The sequence below is a fragment of the Ictidomys tridecemlineatus genome, chromosome 7 (assembly GCF_052094955.1).
Source record: "Ictidomys tridecemlineatus isolate mIctTri1 chromosome 7, mIctTri1.hap1, whole genome shotgun sequence".
Lineage (NCBI taxonomy): Eukaryota > Metazoa > Chordata > Mammalia > Rodentia > Sciuridae > Ictidomys > Ictidomys tridecemlineatus.
Window position 1 is genome coordinate 63,164,252 of NC_135483.1, and position 27,764 is coordinate 63,192,015.

At 38.2% G+C, this 27,764-nt stretch overlaps 1 protein-coding gene across 4 annotated transcripts in view; it reads right to left on the reverse strand.

The window, feature by feature from the left end:
* The window catches only part of Asph (aspartate beta-hydroxylase), a 213,439-nt gene that overhangs the window by 55,544 nt on the left and 130,131 nt on the right, over nucleotides 1–27,764 (reverse strand). For all 4 annotated transcript variants that reach the window (XM_040293977.2, XM_040293978.2, XM_040293979.2 and 1 more), the window contains 5 exons: nucleotides 23,505–23,590; nucleotides 17,113–17,199; nucleotides 10,173–10,323; nucleotides 7,529–7,665; nucleotides 1,288–1,386 (listed from right to left, as the gene is read on the reverse strand). In XM_040293977.2, coding sequence (XP_040149911.2) covers nucleotides 1,288–1,386; nucleotides 7,529–7,665; nucleotides 10,173–10,323; nucleotides 17,113–17,199; nucleotides 23,505–23,590 — 560 coding nt within the window. The remainder of the gene's footprint in view (nucleotides 1–1,287; nucleotides 1,387–7,528; nucleotides 7,666–10,172; nucleotides 10,324–17,112; nucleotides 17,200–23,504; nucleotides 23,591–27,764) is intronic.

Consider the following 27,764-nt stretch of genomic DNA (forward strand, 5'->3'; position numbering starts at 1 on the left):
ATGTTCAAATTCTCAAATAAGACAAGCAATTAGAATTGTTTTAATAGAACTGTCCTGGCCAAATAAAACACACAAACTATTTGCAATCAGTGGGTTGCTGTTTAGAATCTGACTAGACTCACGTGAAAGAAAGAGATCACAGAAGTGGTGATGCTACCACAGAAAATGTTTTTAGTCATTCTATCAGCTATATGTTAAATATGGTAGTGACTATCCATGTGCAATGATTGAAATCAAAATTAATTAACACTAAATAAAATTTAAAATTCACTTTCTCAATCACAGTTACCATATTTTAGGTGTTCAAAGGTCACGTGGTCACCATAGGAGACAACATAGATAAAAAATAGAAAGTTTTTTTTTAAATTAAACAACATTATAATTTTATTTTATTTATTTATTATTATTATTATTAGTTGTTCAAAACATTACAAAGCTCTTGACATATCATATTTCATACATTTGATTCAAGCAGATTATGAACTCCCATTTTTACCCCGTATACATAAAAATAGAAAGTTTTATTGCATAGTCCCTGAGTAGACCAAATGTGATTCTGGTGAATTCACAAGGATCCAGTTACACAGGTGAAAAAAAAATGTTATTTTTATTTTAATATTTTTAGCTATCAGATAGATTTTTGGAGAGATGTGTGACCTATTCAAACTGCACTTGTTTCTTTACTTTTTATAGGCAACAACAGCCCTGTTCAGAGTTGACATAATATATAATTAACTCGTGAAAGACACATTTACTGTATTATCCATAATTTAATATATTGTGTCAATCACTGTTGTCTACTTTTTGCCACTATTTAAAAACTATAATAGTGGGATGGGGTGGTGCATTACTATAATCCCAACAACTAGGGAAGCTGAGGCAGGTGGATCACAAGTTCAAGTACAGCCTGGATAAATTAGTGAGATAAGACCCTGTCTCAAAAAATAAATAAATAAATAAAAAGGTATGGTAGTGTGGCTCAGTGGTGGAGCACCTATGGTTTCAATCTGCTTTAAAGAGGGGAAAAAAGTAATGCTATCAGTTTCAGTTTTAGGGGTTTCTTCATCACATAAAGTCTTTTCTAAACAGTCTCTGCTCACATGGTTGGTACTCCTATAATTACAGTGGAGGTCCATGCTGCCTGTGAATGCCATGGTCAGAGGGTGTACATTCTGAGGATGAAAAGCCTTAGCAGTGCATGCCAATCAATCTACAAGGCATAATCAAGGGTGTCCGAATGACTCAAAAGAATCAAAAGATGAAAAGAGGAAGAGGAATGATAGTTACCTTTAAATAGGGAATGCTCTCAGCAATCTTGTTCTGTGCCTTCAGGATAAAGCCGTAATGCACTTTAGCAAAGCCATCATTAGGTGTCACATTCAGTACCTGAACTCAAAGAAAACAAAAAGCTATTGTGATAGATTACAAATTGCACAAATGATTGTCAAAACAAATTTTAATTAGTTTTGCTGTACTTGAACTGGATTATGATGTTACAGCTGAAAACACGATGACATTTTGTCTCACTGCAGTCATTAAACTTCAATGGCCCTATTTCCTCTCAACTCAATGTACTTTTCACATTTACATGAATGAAATGGCAATAACTGCTGAAGCATTTGCTTTAACAATGCAAATCAGCAAAATATGTGTCAATTTATAGGACTTCAATATTTTTTTTTTTTTAGTGAATAGGGAAAAGGGCTTTAAATTTGCTCTGTTTGAATCCAACTCTAAATGGTTATTATAGGTTGCTTTATATAATGTGCCTTATCCATTGTCTTAATTTAGAGAAAATTTATGTTTTGTATTCATACTACATAAGAAACAAATTTGAGTGCCCAGACTCTTTTAAGCACTGAAAATAAAGTTGGTGAGCAAGTACAGTATTCTGTGTTAAAACCCAGGCAACTATTGAATACAAATCACATTATTGTATATTATATATGCATTTATTAGGATTTAGTGATAAATTATGCAAATGCTTTTAATTAAGTATTAGCAATGATAAATGAAACACCATTCAACTTATGAAGATGCTTTCACAATTTAATTTATGGAACAAGAGCAAGATGAAAGTTTGAGCCATGTCGATGTACAGAAGAGATACACATGCTGTCTCTTTACTCTCGAGCCCGAGTAGGAAGAGGAAGTCACACACACCAAGGGGACCTACACAAGGAGCATGTGCACAGAGGGGACATCGCACCTTGTTGAATACACATGGTGCACACTACCTACATACACTTCAGTATTTCCAACTCAGATCAGGACCTGAACCTCATCCATTCTTAAGTCCAGCCAACACAACCTTCAAAGCATATTTAAAATTGTTAACAATTGTCATTTCCTTCACTGATGCTGTCCTGGTTCGGGCCTCAGCATCTTTCCCTGACCTTCTTACAGGAACCTCCTGATTGCAGGTCCTCTGCCCTCCTATAGTCCACACCCCATGTGAACCCTGAATTGTAAGTCATATCACTTCCATCCTCTGATCCATTCCACTGAGTGAAAGACAGAGTTCCAGGGATCCCTGCCGAGGCCAGCCTCGTGCTCCTTTCCACTCTTCTGGACTCCACTCTTGCCTCTGCCCCTCTGAAGCATGTTGGACTCCTTGCTTCTCACAGCAAGCCAAGGGCACCTCCGCCTCAGGACCTTTGCACTCACAGTACTCTGCCTCAAACACTCTTCCCTCAGACAACCAGATGGTTCACTGCCTTACCTGGATGAAGGAACCCTTGTTCAAAGATCCCACCTTGGTGAAACCCACCCTTGATCCCAACCCCATCACTATTCACATTCCAACTTCTCTCTCTCCTGGTTCATTTTTCTTCTCGTATTCATCATCACCACCTGACCTATTATATATATATTTTTTCTTCAACTAGTGAGATGTCAGCTCTACAGAGATTGTGTCTGTTTCGTTCATCCCCAAAGTCCAGCACACAGAGGGTTCTCAAGACTATGGTACTCAATGTACAGATGGGCACATGGTGGGCGTTCCTCCCTAACTAGATCTCTGAAAGTGCAGGCTCTGCCTGTTCTGCATTTTCCCCAGCACTGACCTCATGATAGATGCTCATCAGAGCTCAGTACTTCCTATCCCTGGAATGGAAGAGAATTGACACAGACCATGCTTCTGCCAGCACAGCCATGCAGGGATTATTATAATATTAAAATTATTACAGCCACACAGATGACATTTCTGCCTACTGCGGGCACACAGCCACCATCTCAAGTCATTAACAAATTACATCACTTACTAGGCATTTTGGAATATAAAGAACTCCAGACCACTGACATAGAAATTGAAATGAGATATACTCTTTTTTTTTCTCTCTGGGTCTTCTCCATCAAGGGAGGGAGACAGATTCACACAAAGACAATGACAATACAAGATGTTCAATGTAGCTAGAGAAATAGGCAAGAGGCATCAGTATCTATAGAGAAGGGGCACATAACTCACCCTATGGTGTAGGTGACTGGGGGCAAGGTCTGAAAGGCGTTTAGGGATGTATAGGAGTTCACAAAGGAAGTGGCAGATGAGAGACAATGAGGGAAGGTACAGAAGAAAGTCAGTAAAAAGAGATAGTGAGCCAGGAACAGCAAAAGGGAATGTTGTTAAATTATAAACAGAAGTCAACGAAGAGACTGGGGAAGGGGACAGAAATTTCATCAAAACACAAAAGGTCTGGATTAATTAATGTGTGAGATAATCCTCTGGAGAGTAAAAAAAGAAATCTCAAGCATTTTAACTTATATCTGTCTCTGAAATATCCTAAGTGTGAAACAGCTTGTGGCTCTCCTCCATGTGCATAGTGGACAGTCATGTGTCACACCCTGTATGAATACGACCTGAAGGGCTGGTACCTGGGCACCCAGGGCAGCTGACAGTGCTGCCCTGCCCACTTGATGCCTTACCTGTAGGTAGTGTGCTGACTGCAGTTTGGAGGTGGATGTGAAATGAATGTGCAGGCTTTGTTGTCTCATTGAAATTAACATGTAGATTTATAAAATTTCTAAGAAAGCTAACATTATGGTTTGAGTAAAGTGTCCTTCAAAAGCTTGATATATGAGACAATGCAGGAACATTCAGAGATGAAATGATCCGGTTACGTGAGCTGTAACCTAATCGGTGGATTAACCCCTTTGATGGATTCATAATTTGAATGGAATACATAATAATATTATGTACAATATGCTATATATAATATGCTATTGTTTATATATATGTATGTATGTATATGGGGGTGGAGTAAGAAAGAGAATATTGTATAGTACTATCCCTGATTTCAGGCATTCGCTGGTGTTCTTGGAAGACATTTGCCATGGATAAAGGGGGGATTAATATAATTATAAATAGCACTGCTCACTAATATTACTAAAATGATTTTTTTGGTAAAATTGCAAGATCTGTCAGTTAAATAAAATTTGAAAAGTATTTTAAATATTTCATTTCATCTAAAACTTATTTTGGAGTATGTACAGTTAACAATGTACATAATACATGCACACACCTATGGCAGGTATTTGCTTGAACATTCGTGTACACAATCAAATGGGCTTAAAGACCAGTACTGTGGGCCAGGAAAGCATGGGTGAAGTGAGCTGGAGCAGAGGGAGATAGATGGTTGTGTCTGGGGTTGAAGAAGGTTAGAGAGAAGGAGTCTGAGCAAAGGGGATCTCAAGGTTCAGGTAAGAGATGATGAGCCTGGGTTAAAAGAGGAAAGAATTTGAAAGCTATTCAGAAGGTAAAGGGAACAGAAATTTGTGACTTGGCACTGGAACATCAACTTCATGGATGATTATAGATGTACATGATTTTTTTTTGAAGGATATAGTAATTTTATTCTTTTTTTTAATTTATTTTTATTTTTATAATCAGTTATACATGACAGTAGAATGCTCTTCAATTCATTGTACACAAATGGAGCACAGTTTTTCACTTCCCTGGTTGTACACAAAGTAGGGTCAGACCACTGGTGCAATCATACATTTACCTAGGGTAATAATATCATGGACATACATTCTTGTGTGTGTTCCATTAGCTCCATTTCTGAGTTAGCCTGCATGGATTTTAATGAGTGAAGGATAACCTGAGGCAGGGCCAGGAAGAATCAGGAATGATGCTCAGCTTTGGACCATGGTAGCTTAGGTAAGTGGCATTGCCACTCAATTGCAAGGGACACATAGAAGGAATCCCCAAAAGCTATGGATATAAACAATCACATCAAACCATTTTTAGAGTTTGTTGACACCAACATCAGGAAAAGCTCAGAATGGGAACTATCAGTGATTTTTGTAAATTTACTCAAAAATCAATGAGGAAAAAAAATACAAAGTTGCAATATTAGCTTTCTGAAAATAACTTTTGATAAAGACATGAATACATTAGGATGAACTTTGTTTAAGGAAAAAGAATCCATTAAATATAGCTTATTAACTTAGAAGTGAGAGGAGCAGGGGAGGCAAATTCCACACTTATATTTAGCCTATTAGTGCTTCCTTAACAAGAAACTCACTCAATTGTATATTATGGCTACATTTTAGACTTTCTGCATCCTATTATGCTCAATCAGGTGAGATTATGATTTCAAATGTAAAAACAACAGCAGGTAAATTTTATTTTTCAAGGTGAAGTAAAATGCTTCATGTATCTGAGATTTACTGTCAGGGAACAAGAATGTCTACACTGAAGGGAGGGTTTAGAAAGGGGTAAAGACACATCCACAATGGTTTCCACACTCCCAGCACTTGGTTGGACTTTTTGGATGGAAGGGAGAGAGGGATAAAGAAAGGAAAGAAAGATAGAAGTAGAAAAATCATGGATACGTCTGTGACAGTTGAGAGTTCTTCCACTCACAAGATTCTGAGTAAATGAAACACATGATATTTTCATTAATCAAACTCTGCAAGACAAGGCTCCCTGTGTTATGACCATTAGCAAATACAATGTCTGTTTTAGTCTGATGTTTTAGTATGATGACTAGAGGAAAGTAGCTGGAGTCATGGTACCCAGGAAACAGAGAGAGAGAGAGAGAGAGAGAGAGAGAGAGAGAGAGAGAGAGAGGACACAGGGAACCCACCTCCCACAGCCACACCCAGCCAAGATAATCCCATTCAGGGGACTAATGCACTGATTAGATTAAACCTCTTGCAGCGAAGGAACATTTCCCTTCTAAACTTTCTCACACAGGAGCTTTTGAGGGACATCTAACATTAACAACCCCTGTCCATGTCCTGTAGAGAATCATCTCCCGACCTAAAAAAGGTCTTTAGTAGATGGAGCACATTTTCAACATTGTGAACTCAATCCATCTTGCATACATATCAGTGATGCCCTAAAAAGCAAAAGTCTTATTTCTGCTCTCTCAGAAAATATAAGAATTAGGACAAGGGTAAAAAGATAACTGCTTCAAAATTCAATGATTTTCAATTAAGCACCAACAGCAATAAACAGGCAATTTTATGTGGATCGAGTCTCTGGACAGCATATAAAACTGCTCTACTTGACAGCATTTTTAAAATAGAAGGAATCATAATTACTAACAAGGAGTAGTAGCATTTTGATGTAAACTGTGCCAGCTTGAAAACCATTGAACGACAGGCTTAAATAAAAGCACAACAAGGAAAACGAGTTCATCTTTCTCTTTCTTTTCTTTTCTTTCTTTCTTTTTCTACCAGGGATTGAACTCAGGAGCACTACACTACTGAGCCACATCCTCAGCCCTATTTTTTGTATTTTATTTAGAGAAAGGGTCTCACTGAGTTGCTTAGCGCCTTGCTTTTGCTGAGGCTGGCTTTGAACTTGTGATCCTCCTGTCTCGGCCTCCCGAGCCACTGGGATTATAGGTGTGCACCCCTGTACCCAGTTATCTTTCTTTCATAGGAAGGCATTCACTTTCTCTACCTGCAAAGTTCATTTGGCATCTTGTTTGCCCTGCACCAAATGAATTTCCTCATTGCCTAAAGGAGTCAGTTTTTTAGGCTTGATAGGTCCTTGGGACTTAGAAGTTATCTATTGAAATGTTCATAATAAGGTAGAAATTCTTTGAAAGGCATCCTTGCCAGAAGATCAGAAAGTCAATGCCCTTCTGAAAAGCAAGGAATCTACATGTCCAGAAAGGCCCATGATCAGCAGTTTCCTTCTAGACTGGATTCTAGTGCAGAAATGGGAAAAACAAAATTGTCTATTTTTTTACACTTAGAGAATCTGAGTTCTTCTCATCGCAAAGATCTCTTTCAGAAAGGCTGTCCATGGAGTTGACAGATAGGAAGTTTAAAAAATATCACCATTATAGCTGAAGGTTTTGATTTAACAAAAGCTAACTAAAATTTAAAATTTTCTGATCATGGGGAAAAAAGCAAAGTGAAAATGAAGTTTAGAATATGTCAATTATAATAATACTTACAAGTTATTTAATTTAACTTAAAGAGAATGAGAGACTGGGTATATTATATGCAATTTGCAAAAAGCATTAGAACTTAATGTTCAAGATAATGTAGTTAATAGAAAATTGATGCTCACCTCCTCATACACCTTCTTGGCGTTATCATTGTCTCCTATCAAAAGGTACCCCACTCCAAGATCATTCTTTAAAGAAGTATCACTGGGAAATAATTGAACTAATCTCTGTAGGGTAAGAAGGGAACCTCTCATGTGACCTGATTTGGGGGAAGGGAAAAAACAAAGAAATAAAAAGAGATTACATATACTTTTGCATTGAGAATATAATTCAGTAGAGATTATTCGACAAGCTAAAATCTGATTTTATAGATTAATGTTTCATTAAGTGAATTTCATGGTGCAGTTGCAATGGTGTCAATAATTGCTGTAAATACTGAACATGCTATTGATTAAAGGCATTTTAAAGACATGCTCATTCTCTAAGTTCATCAACACTTATCTTTTTATGTTAAATTCCCTCTTAAAAAAGTTTTATTTACCAATTCCTTGTGAGAATGTTTTGCGGAGATATTTTTGGCTTATTAACTTTAAAATTACAGATAGAGGATAGACAATAAAAATTCTTATTAATTTCAGGGTAAAGCACCTGTATAAAGCTTTAAAAGGCATCAAGTTACATAGCACAGCATTTAATTGTGACAATCTCCAATCAAAAGTGTACCCAAGTACAGTGTACCCACACTAAGTACTGAGTGTGGAGCAAAGGATAGATCACCTAGTATTATGGGACCCTCTGGTGGACAATAGGATACTATACACAACATGAAATAAGGAATCATGAAAATTCTAATTTCTGTTTACTGTAAAGCTATCTGACTGGCAATTTAAAGTATCTGGGGCCGCTTGCCATTACTCCTTGCCATAGTTGGAAAGACAACCTATATAAGAGAAAATGTGCTAAATTAGATTCTAAATAAGATTATCATCTTTGGAAAAAACTAATTACCTAAAGTGCTTAGTTGCCCACAAATCAAATATTAGCCAACAATGTGGCAGGACAAACAAAGAGCTAAGCTGTCTACCCCACTAAGAAACTATCTGGCATGAAGCATCACCAATTTAGCCCACATGGCCTGGTCCACTGCTGACCAATCGTATTCTAGTCAGAATTCCCAGATGAGATGATCAGCCAGTCATTTCCTTGTGAATAAATCTGGGTCTAATTTTCTGCCCTTTTCCTTCTTCCTGCCTGCCCACCTAGGCTCACTGCTTTTCTTCTGTTTCTAAACTTCTCCTGTCAACCACAACACAGGCATAGATTAAATATATATATATATATATCCTGTGCAGCCATCTGCAGCCTGTGCCTTTCCCTGTGTACCACGGACCCTGTCCTATTGTGAGCCAAATGCACTATCTTGCAAATGGCCAACTGCCTCTGATCCTCCTCAAGTGAAATCACTTCATTTCCATTCACAGGAAAAGTCCATATTCAAATATCAAAGGACTGTGAGGAGAGGGTTAGATTTCTTCATAGGCAGTCTTCTTCCAAGGGCTGGAAATAGGATAGGGCAAGTGAGCACTCGGCACAAAAGCTGACATCCAAAATATCCATAATTCTGAGCTGAATAATATTTTAACTTTAAAAAATAATCAAAATTAATGTAAAACATCCAAGGTGAACAAAACATTAACATTTTAAAGTTAGAATCATCAACGGGGCTAAGGAGCACCATGATAGAAGAGGAGGCAAAGGGAAAACTTAACAATACGGATCATGTATCCTGGGCAGTGCCTGCTCTGCCACCCTGAGTCCCAGCCTGGCCTTTCTTGTCCTGTTTTTGTGTTGCACATTATCCTTCCCCTGATCTGGACTTTCTGGACATAAGTCTAATTGATGGTTTCTTGCAGTTTTTATTGACACTCGGCTCTGCTCCTGTTACATCTGCAAAAGTGACACAATCACCCTTTATTCCATGTCTCCGAGAAGTGACAAAAGGGTCAGCTCAGCCTGGACTGTTACTTACTTGAGCTTTCACCAAGTGACACTGAGAATCCATCCATGCAATGATGCAGTCAGCCAAGTACCTGTCTCAGCAGTGACATCTAGTGTAAATCCTTCCCTGCTTGTTTAAATGTTGGGCAAAGAAACTTACAAGCCTGGCTGAAAGGAAGGCAATTAGTTAGTCTTCCTTGCCCTTGATACTTGGAAACCTGGATCAGTCAAGACTGTGGTCTTTCCATGTTTTAACATTGCTTTTAAGTCTTTGCAAATTTCCCTTGTGATTAAAAGTGTATTTTCTAGCATTTTTCTTGGAATAGGTTCAAATTTTATATGTAGACGGTGGGAGTGTCTGGAACTCCCAACATTCCTTGACAAAAAGCATGATACTGATAATTTCAACCTCCAGGAACCAGTTTCATAGAGTGAAGAGTGAGAAGAATCTGACATCACAGAAAGAGTGATTAATTTGTTTGCTATGGCTCTCTGAGCAAGTTATCTAAGCTCTCTGCATTCTATTTGCCTCAAATGGAGGGGGCAAGGAAGGTGTAAAAATACCACCTGCCTCTTTGTATTTATTGAGGCTGGGAGTGCTGTTTCAATTTTAGAGATAGTCAGGAGGAGAAACTACTTGAAATTAGTGACAGACCTGCGGTTCCTAGTTTCCTTCCGGTGACTTATCTCCTCTCCTGTGTGCATGGCCTCCAGGCTGGAGGCAGAGACGTGCTGTTTCCTCCTGAATTAACCCTTACTGCATCTCACCTAGGAATTGCTGTCGTTCTGAGCGCCGCTTCAGACTCAGCTTCACCAGGTCTGTGGGGACATCAGGCAGACTGGTCACCTCTTGGTAGGTCTCAATGGCCTTGCGCAGTACCTCATTGCTCCTCCTCTTCTCAGCCAAATCATCTTCACACTAGAGGAAGGACCCAGACCGCATCAATGTCCCATGACCAGCTACATTTCTAAGTACCCAAAATATTCATAAAAAGTTAACTTCTGACATGCTTTAAAAGAAATTCAAGATGGATTAACCTTTTGTTTTTATCAAGAAAAAAGACACAAACAAAAGACAATAATATAATCATTTAATAATAATAATAATAATGATAAAAAGTTAGCTACCAAGCTAACTTTTGAAAAAGAATACCATAAAAGCCAAATAATACTGGGGCTGATGGAGATACATCATATTCCACACTAACACCACATTGACGGGTCTCCAGCCCACAGCTCTTGTTTTCATTGGTGCATTCCTGTGCTCGCTCTCTCATGCATTCATGCATTCAGCAGCTACTTTGAGGGGGAGTAAGGCGTTGTTTTTTGCATGTGGCAGACAAACTGAACAAAACAGACAAAGCTATTTTCTCATTTTGCTTCCACTTCATAAATGAGAGAAACACAAAATGCAAATAAAGATGTCATAAGTTTGAAGGCCAAGAGTGCTGTGGACCAGAAAAGGAGCAGGCTGAAGAGTGCTGAGCAGGGTGACAGGCAGGTTACCAGTTTAGTCAGGGCAGCCAGGAGGTCCTGAAAGGAAGAGAGCAGGCTATCCAGGGGAACAGTGTTCAGGAAGACAGAAGGTATGAACAGCAGCTCTGAGGTAGGAGTAAGGTATAGAGGAAAGTGGAGGGGAGGAGGGAGGTCCAGTGTGAGCTATTGGCTGATGCAGGGCTGGTAAGATACTGAAACTGCTATTACACTCAGGAAGATGGAGAGACATCGGGCATTTGACATGATCTGATGTACATGAGGGATCATGCTGGCAGCCATTTCTAGAATAAGCTGAGGGGATGGAGGAGAACCAGGGACCCCAGGTAGGATGTTCTGGCAGAAGGGCAGATATGAATGAGAGTGATCTGGACAAAGGGGCAGTAATGAAGGTGGTAGGAAGCAATTAGATTACAAGTATATATTGAAAGTCAGAACCAACCGATTTACAGATGGTGTGAATGTAGGCTAGGAAAAAAAGAGAGAGACCAATGATGAATTGGAGGTTACTGGCTTAAATGATTACCATGGAAGTGTCATTATGTGGGAATGGGAGGACAGGACAGAAGCAGGTTTGAGAGAGTAAAGAATCAGGAGCTCAGTTATAGATATATTAAATTCCAATGGCAAGTGGAGATATTGACTAGAAGGTGCATATATAAGTTCAGGAGAGAGGTCAGGGTTAGAGACATACACTTCAGAATTGTTAAGGATGAATATAGTATTCAAAGAAGAGTTATAAGAGTAGACAGAAAAAAGAAGAGGTCTGGGAAATGAGCACCCCAAATTTCCAGTGTTTCAAGGTCATTAGAGGTCAGGAAGACAAAGGAACCCCAGCCAAAATGACAGTGAAGAGGGAGGTCAGAACAAAATAGTAAGAAAACATTCTGGTATTCTGGAGACCAAACAAAAGAAAGGTTTCAAGAGAATGAGATCAAGGGTGTTAAAAGCAACTGGAAGATGAGAGCAGATGAGAACTGAGATGAGATCACACTGGACCGGGCAGTAAAGAGCCTCTGATGGCCTCGGTCAGCTGTTCCCACTGGCCATCTGGGGACACACACCTGCATGGAACACATTCAAGAGACTATGGGAGGATGGGTGAAGACAACTCTTTCAAGGAGTCTGGCTATGAATGGGAGAAAAGAAACAGGCCAGTAGGTAGAGGGGAATGTAGAGACAGGGAGAGATTATTAAAGATGGGAAATAGTACAGTATGTTTCCAAGTGGATGAAAAAAGATTCAGTAGAGAAGGAAAATCTGAAGATAAAAAAGGAAGAGAAAAAATTTGAACAAAGTCCTCCAGCAGGTAAAAGGGAAAGGAACCAAAAATGTGCATCCAGGGCAACAGGAAGGGAAGGCAGAGCAGACAGACACAGGTGTAAGTAGGCTAGTGCAGGTGGGTTGTCAGTGTAATAATGTGAACACATGGAAATTCTTTGGACACTTCTATTTTCTTAGTGAAAATATAAGTAAGATTCATAGTTGGATATTGAGAATGGAGAATGAAATACTGGAGATAAGAGGAGGAAAATGTGTCATAATGGTCATCAATAGCTCATTGGATTTAGTAGACCATTATTTAAAGACTACCATTTAAGGAAAAAATGACACCAGTTACATGCTAAAATAGCATATATAAAATTTTTAATTAGGACATGTAAAGATGTCCTACTTGTTTAACATGTTTCTCTTGTTAAAATAAATTATGTGCTGGGTCAATACAAAGACATCTGAAGAACCTAAACAAAGCCTTACTCCACCATTTGAGGACTTGATAAGAAAATGATCCATCTCACACCCATCCTGAAGTGATGGGGTCTAGGCTTGAAGCAGTGGTGATAGGACTCAAGAGAAAGGGAAAAAAGGTAAGATCAAAATTTCAAAGGTTAGAAAAGAGCAGTTCATCCTGGCTTGATAGAAATGGTGCTTCAGACCCTTCAACTATCTTTTCAACCAATCTGTAAGTAGTCTTCCAGAATAAAACTTTTCAGAGAGAACGTCCAATGTCAATGACCCATATTGGCTTTTCAGTGTAGGTTCATATCTAGCTTTTCTGTTTAGCCATCACCTTCATGTGAATTTGACTAGAGTGAATTAACTCCCTAGACTGTGAACATTGTTGGATGACTTACTAGAAACAGTTCAAGAGCTTCAGAGAGGCCTATTGAGACGAGACTATCAAGTTCACTCTATTTGGAATCTACAAAGTTATCAAACATAGTCTGGATCGGGGCTCTACGAAAGGTTAGAGGAAGAGCAAATGCCTATCATGATAATCCCTCTCTATAGAGACAGGAATAAATTTTTAAGCTCAATCTGGAAAGACAGAAAGATGATACAATCCATCCCTTGATACAATGATACAATATGTCTTGTTCCATCCCTCGAGCCCCAGGGTCCTTGGTTTTAATGAAGTATAAGCATTTTATAACTTCTAGAATTGGGAAAATATCAGTACTAAAGTGGCATATAATTCTTTAAATAACTCCCAAATGAAACCAATAGCACTTGCTCTGAAAGTCAGAATTGTACTTATTGATTTTTTTTTAATCAGTCAAGCATCTGTAGATAAAACAAGCTGGGCTGGAACTGAACATTTGTTACAGGACGTTAACATTGCAAGGCCTTTTGTTGAAGAACTAATCCACTCAGCCAACCTTCCTAGGAGATTTGTCATTTTCTGCCTCAGAGGCATTAATGGCTTGTGAAAGATGATAAAGTGAATTGAGTTTATAATTCAAGATTTTTTTTTTGTCCCATGTTTAGTAACTTGTTCAAAATTGATTTTCACAGTGGTCCAAAGAATAAGACAGTATCAGTGCTACTATAGAAATAATAGTATTGTAGTTTGCACTTGACTTGAGGTTGATGAATTTTAAAAATTGGTTGGAATGTTCTGAAGTAATTGTTTAATCTGCTAAGAAAGAATGAAAGTCATAATTTATTTCTCCCTATAAAACCCATCTCCTTTTGAATTTTTGTTTTTAAAACTCTTATGAAATTAAGGTTTCCCTTAAATTACTCTATTAAAATTTAATTTACCATGTCTAAATTTTGTTTTATGCTACATTAATGTTAATACAATAACATCTGTAGCATAATAGTTTAGAGATAAAAAATCTTGCGTGAGGACTAAATGTCAAATTCCTTCTGTGAAACAAGAAAATAAATACAGAAATCACCATGTTTTAAAACCACTGCATTTATTTAGACTTTGGTACCCACAATTAAAATCATATATAAAGAAAAATTTCAAAGCATAGAACATTTTTACCACAATTAAGTTATCATCTGCATAAACCATTTCTACCTAGTTAATATGCTTTCCTTGCATCAAAAGACTTAATGCCAGTGACAAAACACATCATTTATTTGGATAGGAATGATCTTTTGGTAAGAAACACATGATCTCATAAGAGTAATACAGTGTAGCAATTTTAGAGAAAATAATTTACAAAACTCATATAGTTGGTATCTGTTATGACTGCTCCAGACTGTGGACAAGAGGAACTTATTTGTACTAATATTTTTCAAAAAATTTGATTTATTAAAATGTACTTAATAAAAATTTAATTAATTACATTTTAAAGAGGTGAATATAAGAATCTGAATCTCCAGTGGCCACTACCTTTAGCTCAGAGCAAGACATATTGCTCACTGTGAGTGTCCTACACAGGTGTCTGCATGGATACCCTCCAAACAAACACTGTCAACTCCTCCTCAGTCTGAAAAACCTTGGTTAGCTCTGCACCCATCATTTCCCAGCAGTGTTGATGCTCTCATGCCCCCAGGAATGACAGTAGGTACTTTACTGTCTTGACTTCTGTATACCAGCTTTAGCTTTTTTACTCCATACATCCAGCTGTCTCCTTGATATGTCCCCTAGAATGTCTAATAAACACTGAAATATGAAGACCAAATGCAAACTCTTGATTTTAGCATCTCTCCAAATTTGTTCTTCTTCGTCAGTAATTGATATTATTTAGTTTTAATGAAGTATAAGCATAATTGATATTATTCTCTCTTTCAGATGGCCAAACCAAAAAACCAGGAGTCATCCCTGGATCTTCTCTTTTTCTGACCTTTCCATCTAATCCATCACTAAGTCCTTTTGACTCCATCACCTACCCACTGCCCTGTCTCCATGGTCATGACCACAGTCCAAGCCACCAGTACCTCTTGCATTCACTGAAGTGGCCTCCTGTTCTTTGTGCATCTACTTTCGCTCTCATAATCCACTGCCACCCAGCAACCAAAGTAATCTTAATTAAAAATAACCAGGCTGTCACACCCCAGGCATAACACTTCTCCAAAAGCTTCTTAGCTCATGAAGAATAAATCTATAGGACCCTGGCCTCACTGTCCCAACCTTCTATCTCTCAGTATATCCTTTTTTCTGTTTGGGTTTATTATGCCAAAACTGTTTCTATCCATCATGGCCTTTGTCTTGATGTTCCCTCTGCCCAGACAACGTATTCCACAACCTTGCCATAGCTCAGCACATACTGCCTCTCTAGAGAGCTGTTTTCTGACCACTTTTTCCAAAGTGAAATTTCCCCTGTTGTTTCCAATCACATTACCTGCAACTAAAAAATCTTCACAGGTTTGCTCTTTATTCCAGTAAGTTCTTATTCTTATAACATGCCTTATTAGGCAATATGATCAAATATGCTTATTTTTAGCACATTATAATATTCATTCAGCATATATTTATTTAAAGAGACTTTCAAAGCTTTGCTCACATGTTACCTCCTCAGTGAGCTTTTCTCTTTCATTCTTCCCACCAATTCAACCCCCTCCCATGTCCAATGGCAGTTTCCTGCTTTAAGTTTGTTCTCTTTATCATTTATCTCTAGCAAACATAGATTATATTTATTTGTCATATGCACTATCTTGTCCTTTGCAATAGAAATACCATAAAGACAGGCTTGGTTTTGTTTTTTTAAAGTGTTTTGTTGATGGCTGTATCTCTAATGCCTAGAACCAGACCTAGGACACAGTGCCAGGGATCTCACTAAACATATTTTAAATAACTAATTTAAAAAATATCTTCCACTAGAATATAAGATCCACAAGCAAGACTTTAGTGTGTTCACTATATCACATTCTGAATATTTTTCAATTTTCTGTACATTGTCATGTTTAACATCTCAGAAAATCTAGAAAGACTGCTGTCTGGCCATCCAAGAGACAGCAAGTGAGCAAGTTTTGATATGCAAAGTAATCAGTCCAGAGCCAAACCTCCTCTACCTGGCCCATGTACCATGGGAGGCAATAGTACTGTGCTTTCATCAATGTAGCCAGGTACTTGGCAACCAGAAACTGTCCTACAGCTCAAGGCCTGACAAAATTACTCCAGCTAGCCAACCCTAACTGCTCAACCTACTCTACCTTGCTTTTCCATGGAAACTCCAACAAAGGCTGCAGCTCAAAACCTTCCCCTTGAGCTTTGTCATCTGCCTGCTGAGCACTCTGGCATTTTCCCACTTGGCCCTGCGTGGCGTGGGGGCCTCCCGTCTGTAGGACAGGAGTATAATAAACTTTGTTTTCTCCCAAGTCTTTCCTGTAACTCCTTTTGTGGCCACAGTTGAATGAGAATCTCATAAAAAAAATATAAAATTGATACTTCCAAGGCCTACAACCATACCTGGCACAGATGGGTTCATGTGGTAACAGGTGATATGGCCAAATTCATGAAGGGAGGAGGTGGAATGAAGACAGCCAGACGAGGACACAGTGGGAGTGGGAGATGGGGAGGTGGTGACTGGTAAGAAATGAGTCAGTTGAAAGAGACTATTGAGAAAACAAAGTACATCCTATTTTATGTTTTTAAAAACTCTGTCTTAAGCATACTTACAACCTCTTGTTACATAACTGAGAGTCTTGAAGCTCTGAAGAAACCGAATGAAAAATGGTATGGTGGTCTCCATGGAATGGGCCATGGGGTAAGAGAAAATCAATGACAAATGTTTTACTCTTCATTTTCTCTTCAAAACCAAAGGCAAGCCATATGGATGCTACTAGACTCAGTAGTATTTAATGTGAAATGAATTGTCTTATTTAAAGCAGTATTTGGTGCCTGGGTTTAAGCATATACATGAGAAACCTACTCTGTATAGAAAATGGAAAGGGAACAGAGAAAATGCAAGTAATGCAGACTGAAAAAAATTGATTACACAGAGCACATGAACATAGAAGTGTTCTGGAATACCTGTGCCTTCCCATATCTTGCTCGTGGACTCTGAGGGTATTTGCGCACTAGTTCTTCAAATGCATTCACAGCTTCCTCGATTTTTCCCTGTTAGATGCAATCACATAAATACAATAAATTCAAAATAAATGATGTTATTCAATAGTGATTCTGTCAGATTTTTTTTTAAATTTCTGAATTTAAGAACTTTTATCTATAATTTTTCTTAAAGCTGTATTATGTCTGGGAATGGTGGTACATGCCTGTAATCCTTGCATACGTGAAGCAGGAGGATTGTATGTTCAAAGCCAGCCTTAGTAATTTGGCAAGGCCCTAAGCAACTAGTGAGACCCTGTCTCTAAATAAAAATCAAAAAGGGCTGGGGATATAGCTCAGTGGTTAAGCATCCCTGGGTCCAATCCATGGTACAAATAAATACATAAATAAATAAGCTATATTATGGACGACTGTAACTAGAAATGAAAACAATATACTCAATTTTTAAAAAGAAGCATACTGACAATGATGTAATATGCATCTTTGTTACAGAAATTGAACTTCCCCTAAAGATATAGTTTCTACATGCTTTCTCAAAGATGTTAATGTTTTACATGAGGGAAATACTGCTGGCAGTAGAATGTCTTGGATCTTTAAGAGGCAATGGAACATCTCATCACAGCTCTGAAGCATCTGTGAAAAGGCTGAGGAACAAATACACAGGATGAGAAGGTCATTTAGCCACCTGTTGTTCCTGGGGAAATGTCAGGGTTGATCATCAGGCTGATCATCAGCAGGACCTTTTCTCCTGGGTTACTGTATCCCTAGCACCACAGACAGTTCCTCCCACCCAGGAAGGGCCTGTGAGTGAATGAAGGATAAGGAGGGTCCTTCCAGGAAGGAAAGTAGAAGAGGAGGTAGGGAGGAAAGGAAGCAAGACAGAGGGGTGCAGGGTAGGACAGGATGAATCTGAGTCAGAGAGTCATCCCCAGGATGTACGGTGCCTGCAAGTCAGTCCACTGCGGCAAGGGAAGGAAATATTCAAATTTCATCTACTTGTATTGTTTATCTCATGTTTGTTTCACAACCAGTCAATGTGCCCAGGCTTCAGCAGTCACGTCAACCTCATGCATATCTGTGTCCATGGAGGCCAACCCCTGCCAGCCCCCACCAACACCACACAGTGGCCTAGAGTCTCTTTTCAATCTATGCCACCTCAGGGGCTTGCCATGGTGACTTCCCTCAACAAAGGTTCGTTGTGAACATTCTTGAGATTAACTATCAACTCTTCTTGAGTGAGAGGAGGGCACACATTCACGGGCCATAAGGTTGAGGAAGAAACACACAGGATGGGAGGGCCACTCAGCCATGGCACCTGTTGTTGCCCATGGAAACACCAGAGTTGATTTGGCTTATTCAGCCAACTGGAGCACATCTCTGCCTCTATCAACTCCCCTTCCAAAGCTTACGTGGGGACCTAAGAAGATGGTCCAAGTGCCTTTGGTAGAGCTCTGACTACTACTGCATGAATAGAAAAGGAGGACATGTGACAGGAACCTTGGCGGGAGTCTGCCATTAGGTATAAGGTTCCCTCCATCTCATTCCATCCAAATACCATTCCACAGTGTAAAGAAATGTCTCCTGGTTTCCAATGGATGGCAGCATGTTATGGTTTGGAGTTTAAATGTCTCCAAGGCTCATCTGTTGAAGGCTTGTTCCTCAGATGGAAGTGCTACTAGGATGTGGTAGATCTTTTAGGAGGCGGGGTTTAGTGGGAAGTTAGGTCACTGGGGAGAGTGTCCTTGAAGGGGACTGGGGACACCAGATTTTTCCTCTTTCTTTGATTCCTGGCCACTGTAAGGTGAGCAGCTTCTCTGCCACTTGCTCACTGCCATCATATGCTGCTTTGACACATATCTGTATCCATGGAGGCCAACCCAGACAGGCCTGAAAGTAATGGAGCCAACTGACCATGATAGGAAACCATGATCCAAAATAAATCTTGTCATCTTTTCAGTTGATGATTTCAGGTAATGATGCCGCAGTGATCGAAAGCTGACTGAGACTTACTAGTCAAGGATACTAAAATCCATGGAATTCAGATTTTAGAAGCTGAAGCTCCCCAAATACTTCAGCTCTATAAATGTGTAAATCCATTCAGCCCATACGTAAATACAAAATCACCGTGTTTTATATGGTTTGACCTACACTGAGTGGAGTATTCCTGTAACAAAATGTACCTAAAAAATATGGCTGTCCAAAGCAAACTGCTGATAGGTTTCATCAGCCTGTTTTGGAAGTGTATCAGGTTTCTTTCATTTCAGTCCTCTCTTTTATTGCAAGCTGACAGTACTTCTGCTGATAGAGTATTCTCAAATGTCTGTGGGTCTCTTACATATATCACAGGAATTCACATCACTGGACACTGAAGTGCTTCCATAGATCCCTCCTGTATAACTTTATCTCTATTCTGACTTCTTCTGAGATGGCTGAGTGGATCCAAAAGTCACACACCTAATCTCTTCCGGAAAAGAGAAGAGATTCTGCTGTACCTATGGATTTCTCTCCAGATTTGTCTTTTCTAACAGTGAATTTCCTAATGTTAGCATCTTCTGCAACCGGGATTGGCTGCAGAAGTTGCCACAATCAAGTGCTGGATCTTTTTTTTTCTTAACAAGTTTTTCTTCATTTTATCTCTTTTCTCTCATATTTTAATATAAGCAGCAAAAAAGAAACCAGGCTGCACTTTCAACACTTTGCATGGAAATCCCCTCAGCTAAATATTCAAATTTATTGCTTAAAAGTTTTCCCATAACTGTAAAAACACAATTCAGATAAGTTTTCTGCAACTGCATAACAAGGGTCACCTTTCCTGTAGTTCTTAATATATACCTTATTTTCTTCTGGGTAACTTGCCAGATGAGACTTTAATGTCTGTATTTCTATTATATTATGCTCAGGTTGATATATGTATTCTCTTAAGATTACAGACGCTCTCTCTAATGTGTTCCTCACTTTCTCCTGAACTTTCTTAGAAACAATTTTAACATCCGTATTTCTACCAATAATTTGTTAAGGGCAAAACAGCCTTTTTCTATCATGCACCTCAAAATTCTTCCAACCGCTACCCCTTACTCAATCCCAAAGCCACTTTCACATTTTTAGGTATTTGTTACACTCTAACTACCCAGTACCAAAATCTGTATGAGTTTTCTATGGATGCTGTTCCAGACTACCACAAACTTGATAGCTTAAAACAAGAGAAATCTGTTTTCTCACAGTTCTGGGAAGCAAATATCCAAATTAGTCCCTCTGGGCTGAAATCAAAATGTTGGCAGGGCCATACTCTCTCCAGAGACTGCAGGGGAAAAAAAAAAAATCTGCATTTTGTCTCTTGCCAATAGGTCTTGGCTTGTGGCTATCTCACTCCAATCCCATATCTATTTTCCTTTTCTATGTGTATGCCACCTTCTATTTTGCCTACATCCAATTTCCCTCTGTTCTTCTCTTATAAGGAAACATGATTTCATTTAGGGGGCCAAGTGAATAATCCAGGATAATCTCTAGCTCAAGAACCTTAACTTAATCACATATGCAAAGATACTTTTCCTAAATAATGTACCATTGACGGTTCTAGGGATCAACACGTGGTTCTCTCTTGGGAGGCCATTTTCATCCGATTACTTCTATATGCAACTTAAATTGCAAATATTACTATGCTACATGTACCATTGTCAGATTTAAAACACAAGCAGAAATATATTCATATAAAGTTTGATAAAGCATGTTGTTCTCCTTCAACACCATCAGAGTTGTAAAAATAATGGAATATCTGGGCTCTGTCCTAGGCATCTTTTGGATCCCCTCAAGACAGAGGCTGAGTGACTTCCCTAAGTGATCATCAGTTCTACTCCTACATCAGCTAGCTGTAGTGCTGTAGTGCTATTGTCTCTACTTTTAGTACAAAGAAGTTTTTGTTTTCTTCTCAGAATTCACGGTTCTGAACACCATTGTGCAATTTTTTATTTAAAAAAAAAAAACAACAGTGCTTATGAAGAATTGCCTAAAAATGAAGTGTCCTTAATTTTTGTCTTAGGACAAAGACAGTTCATTGGAGAAAGATGTGGGCCATACTCTTTTGGCATAAGGCCAACTGAGGTGCTAAAGGATATTATAACACAGCCATGCAAGTGTATGCTAGAATCCACTGGGATAATGTTGGGATATTTTCCATCCTATTCTGCATCTAAGCTTTACCAAGATCTAGAGCAGAACACTTCTCTTTGGATTTTGTGCAGACAGTTATTCTGCACCAGTTAGAAGATTTTCAGTCTGTTTCAGTTTCTCTTGTTCTTTCACAAGCAAGTGTAGGTGGCTAGCATGACTTAGGTCTGTGGTTTTGAACTTTGATGTGCTGACCTTATTCTGGCTCCATTACATTTTCCCTACTCCCCATTTTTCATTTTCACTTAAGATACATTATTAATCAAGGATTTCAAGAAAAAAAAGAATACATTTCAAATCCTTTGGGGGGCTTAGGGAGGAACTTTAAAGAATAAATATCATTTTTAAAAATGATATCATTGAAATATGATCTGATCTGTACATGTTTGGATGAAAAAGTAAAGTGACTATGTACTTTCATGTAATGTAGCACTTGAACCTGAGATGTGAACTGAGGCTGGACTGGCTCTGTCGGGGGCATGCCTTAGCTTGACCCTCAGACATTCTGGTGCATTAAGTTGCTTCCTTTCAAATAATAGGTATAAAAATATCCCTAAAAAAAGACTTAATTGTGCTGATAACTGTGTCAATAATACAGCTCCCTGTTGTTCTAGAAGCAGGAATTGCATATGTAGCCACTTCTTCCTTCTTTATTTACCTGATATATATTCACAGTGCTCCTAGAGGAAAACATCATAATTTTTCCAAATGAGCAAGACTGCAGAGTACCCCATGGACAGTTTTAGCATTTTTATATCCCACTGACTTATGTGTCCCTTGATAACTGAGCTCTTCTTTACCATTCATTAAAACTACATAAAAATTCTTCTCTAAAGCTGTTCATTTGTGCTTCATTCCAAAAGTCACCTGTGCATTTAGTACCCTTCATTTTCATCTATGGCATTTAATACAGAGAAAGTAGAAGATACCAAGTGAGGGGAGAGGAAAAAAGTTCTTGCTTCATTTCTATTAAGAAATACAAACTCACCACAAATAGTAGATGGCTTCACTTAATGAAGTTAAACAAGATACACTCAGAGATAATTTTATGTGGTTAAGGTTAGGGGCAGTGAACAATAACTTTGCCATACTATTCTTTGCACAGGGTTTAGCTAAACCTTGGTTTTTGAGCCTTGCCTAATGCTAGTTACAGAGGCCTTATGCTTATTAGTGCATTTCCAATAAATGTAGAAATCCCATTTTTGTTCCATTTTATTTCCTAATGTTTTTATTTGCTAACATTCTCCTTGTCTTGTTTTTTTTTTGCAGCTAATGTCTACTTAATCAAAAAGCATATTGCAGAAAAACTAATGAACATTATAAAGATTAAATTTAAGTACAAAGAAAGAAGAATTTCCATGAAAAATAAGCAAATGATTTTGTATCCTAACTATATTATAATAAATATTTTGGGGCCTGATAATGACATGAACCTAGCCAAGTTATGAGAATAAATATTTCAATTTAGTGTCAATTCATTCTTTTAAAAAACTTTAATATCTGGAAAGGAATGCAAATTATATTCCAAATTAACTGATAACAAAGCAAAGCATAAAACAGTCATGTGGAAAACTGGGGATGCCTGAGGTTAACTCTAAGTGAGAAAACTGTCAAATTATTAATATTACATCTAATACCGGCTATCCAAATAGAGCTGAACTAAACTACTTCTCATTTTACTTTATTTTTTGCATTGAGGTAGCATGAAATTAAAAAAAAAAAAAGAAAAAAAAAACTTCCAGTAATCTGGTACTTGACAGTGTTATTTCTTCTCTTTTCACCTTGTTTGATCTTTACAAAAACCAAGAAAGAACAAGGGAGACAAATAAGGAAACTGAGACTCAGGATGCAAATGATTTGCACAAATCTATACTACTGTCGCATGATGGACGTGGGCTGGCACCCAATTCAGTTGTCCTAAAAAGAAGTTTTATTTCTCTGTGCTCATTGGCTGCATTTTTTTTTCCATTTGATTCATGTCTTTTGGAAATGTGCAGATATGCTTAGGGAAATATCTACTTTATTCAAAGGTTGTCTCTTTTCTATTTAGTTATTGTCATTATCACGATTATTATTATTATTATTATTATTATTATTATTATTATTATTATTATTTTTTACAAACCAAAGGTAATGCCTGAGTTTACTTGATAAGAAAACTGTTGAACATTTCCGTACAAAGCCAAACCTACCCTTTTACGAAGTTTTTCTGCTGCATCAAGTTCAGCTTTAATAGTCTTATCAAATTTATTTAATAGCTTAGGCTTCTTCTTCTTAGCTGAAAAAAAAAAAGAGGTTTTTAGTTTTAATTGTTTTTCTGTCTAGAAATAGTTAAGAATAGTAACTGACAAATGGTGAGAAGACTGAACTCAAACACGAGAGTTCAGGGGCGAGCACACTCCAGCTCCCCTTCCCTTTTTATTTCCAGGCAGTACAATGGGGTGACAGCCAATCCTACTGAGGAAGAAAACTCTTGCATATGTAGACTTACATATCCAGGTGGCTCTTACATACACATGCATACCTGCAAAAGTGGCCCTTAAAAGCATAGGCACACCATGTTTTATTGTGCTTCACTTTATGGCACTTTGAAAATATACTATTTTTAAAATATAATATTTTTAAACAAATCCAAAGTTCGTGGCAACCCTACTCCCAGCAAGTCTATGACCACCACTTTTCCAATACCATATGACCACTTCTCATGAAGTGGTCATATGTTATTGGAATTTATCCCAATATTGTTATTTAGGATTTATCCCAATATTGCAAATTTTCTCACTTTTAGATCTGTCATGGTCAGGCAAACCTCTGACCAAGACAAACCTCAGCCTACCCTCCTCTATTGGCCATCCTTTCTTTCTTCCTTCCTTTTACTGTGCCACCTTTTTACTACTTCACCCCTTCAGTGTTCTGGAACAGAACTAATGTCTGTAGCTATCTCCACAAATCCATTTGTTTCTTTTCCTTCCTATTTTACTTGGCCCGGTTCTCATTTTATCTGACAGAGTTGACCCTTCCTTTTTCCCAAATTGATTCATTTCCTTGACTTTTGTGTTGCCCACTGTCTTAGTTTTTCCTCTCATTCTCTGACCTCTCCATCTGCTCTGTGACTCCTTCTCTTCTGATCCCTCTGATGTTACATTCTTCAGGGTCAGTCTACAGCCCTTTCGTGGGGCCTTAATCACTCAATTTTCAAACCGAGCTACAAATTAACTCTAGTATATTATCTCATGCATTGTAAAAATCATAAATCCCAGTGCCTACCAACAAGGTAACTCAAATTCAATAGATGAGAAACAGTTCATCATTCCTCACCCATCTATGCTTGCTGGTACTTAAGCTACTTCAGAGAATTGCACCCTATTCACCAGTTGTCCAAACCAAAAACTTGGTTAAGGAAGGCAAGTAAAATGAGGGAAAGGAACATGTGGAATTAACCAAAGGAAGACTGAAGGAAACTGACTGAAATTGCTACTTTTCCACAGTTGCTATGCCAGGGCTTCATACACACTAGCTTTATTTTCTCCACCTTCTCCACCCAGAAGATCTAAGTCTACAGATGAGATCACTGAGGTTTGGAAAGGATGAGTCACCTTGTCATTCTGCTTCTCTCTCCCACCAGGGAGGAAGCAGGCATCTACTTCTTGCTTTCCAAGAAATGGAGCATTTCCTAAAAACTCTTAGCCTCCTGTCTCTCCCCAACAGAGGTGACAGGACTTACATGACTGCTCAGTTAATGAATGAAAGTGCTTGTGTAGCTAAGTCCCATCCTTCACTGCCTCCCAGGAGCTGGGCTGACTGCCTAGAATGTGCGCATGCGAGGTAGGGTAAGGTGGCAGATGCCTCAAATCCCAGAGGCACAGCAGGCAAAGGTAGGAGGGTCACTAGTTCCAGGCCAACTCCAGCAATGTATAAGGACCTAAGGAGAAGCTTTCTTAAAAAAGAAAAAAAGAAAAGCAGAAAAAGAAAATGAAAAGAAAAGCACATGTGTAGGACAGCCCTTCTCAGAAATGTGCATGCACACTGAGTCTAGCTGCTCACACAGGCAGACAGAAAGATGTTCCCACACCTGAGAACTAGGGCTGTTCTACTCCACCTAGAGTGACAGGTCTATACAATTCCAGGGTTTAGTATTAAAAAAAAAAAATCTGTTAGTCCTAGTTATCCAACCACTATTCTTCAATCAGCTCTCATCAGCCACAGAGTTGACCCTCAAACTACCTTTTATTTCACTACTTTTGAATTAAAATTGATTGTTGTGATTTATATTTTGTTCATTGTATTTTCCTCTTCTTCCATTCCTAAACCCCGGTCCCTCTTTTGATGAAAACCATAAGCATCTAAAGGAGAGACTGAAAAAAATATCAAACAATGGGCTTCTACAATTGCATGTCATATGTTAGCATACATGTTGACAGGGAAAGTGAATCCAATTTGACTACAATGTGGATTTACCATGGTGGAAGTTCATGTCTTGTCATCTCAGTACCAACTTATGTCTCCCAATTGCGTGTTTTCCTTTTGCAATCTGTCAGCAGGATGACAGCGGGATCTCCAGGAAAGCCTGGTATGCACCCAAGACCGGGGTTTCCTGCTAGCATCACAGGTTTCCCGCAATGTGTCTCCTTTCTAGTCAATTCAAATATCAAGTAATTGATTTAGAAAGGAAGGAAGGAAGGAAGGAAGAAAGGAAGGAAGGAAGGAAGGAAGGAAGGAAGGAAGGAAGGAAAGAAAAGAAAAGAAAAGAAAAGAAAAGAAAAGAAAAGAAAAGAAAAGAAAAGAAAAGAAAAGAAAAGAAAAGAAAAGAAAAGAAAAAGAGTACTGGTAGTTTAGGACATCTAAAATAGTCAACAGTGAAATATAAAGTGCTTGTTAAGAAGCCATACTGAAAGTATCTTGGTGTCACAATATTTTAATAACAGCATAAAGAAGACAAAATATTAAAATCTCATTGCACCTTTTAATAAGAAATTACTGTCTCATTTTTTATATAGCTTCCTATTTAACAGCTTGCAACTATTGATCCTGCTTGAAATTCAAGTTTTATTTTATTATGACTTTAAAAAAAATTATTTGAAATGAGGTCTCCTTATGTTACCCAGGCTGATCTTGAACTTGTGATCCTCCTGCCTCAGCCTCCAGAGTAGCTGGGATTCCAGGCATACACCATTGAATCCTATTTTTATTTTTAAGTGTGAAAAAGCCTGAGGCAGTTTTCTGAATTGTTAAAACAGATAAACAACAACAACAAAAATCTACACAGGCACAGAATCTTCCGTCTTATTCTGGAAAAGCAAATGGTCTAGCTGTAGAAACAATGATTCCTCCAGGGTTCTGGTTATGAGGGGAGCCTGGCAAACTCTCTCAAGCTCTCTGGGCCTCAGAATTTCCATCCACAATGAGTGCCTGGGGCTGCTTCTCTTAAGATCTCTTTGATCTCTGAAATCCTGCATTTCTCATTTTCAATTGATTGAAATCATGTAAATAGTTTTTCAAAGTAGACCTATCAGGTATTGGAAAGGATTATTAATTCTGTTGAATCTGGATTTCTCAAAATGGTTTTAGAAAAAATCTATGCTAAATTAATTTTTATTTTATTTTTTTAGTCACTGACACTACAAGTGTTTTGCCCTTTTCTAAAAACACAAAGGAGGAAAAATAAAAGAAGGAATCAGTTGTATTTCAAATCCTTATATCCTTTGCTATGCCATGGTTGAAATATTAAGAGAAAAAATAATAGTGAACAGTATGAGAGTGCACTCATGATGCACATCTAGACAGCATAAGGCTTAATGCTGACTCATCTCCATGTAGTCCAGGGAAGATGCTTTCATAGTATGGTGCATGGGAGAAGTTGACCATGAATAAGAGACAGAATCTTCCTATTATTCCATGTTCTATACTTGTGTCATGGAAGACAGAGACAAAAATAGCAACTTCTGCTACAAAATAGACTGAAAAGCAACAATTTCCCAACCAGTCTCCCTGTCTCCCACCTGTCCCCATGTTAACATTGTTCTGGGGATCTTTATGGAACAACATCTGTCCTTGTCACTGAATTGCTTAAAATACACTCATAGATTCCCCCAGAACATACAAAATACAATCTAAATGGCATCCTCGTGATCCTGATGCTAGTTTTCCACGCAAGAGAAATGACAACCATATCACAAAGATATACATGAACACTCTCATGCACATGTTCAGTGCAGCACAGTTCATAAAGGCCAAAAGTAGAAAAACACAATGTCAACAACTGGTGAATGGATAAGCAATCTTCTGTGCATCCATACAATGAATGGATCAATATTCAGCAACAACATGGGTGACTTTCAAAAGCAAACGTTAAGGGAAAGAGGCCTAATTCAAAAGGCTAGTGACAATTCCATTTACAAAGCATTCTGGAAAAGGATAATCTGTAGGGGCAGATAACAAGTGGCTCCAGAGGC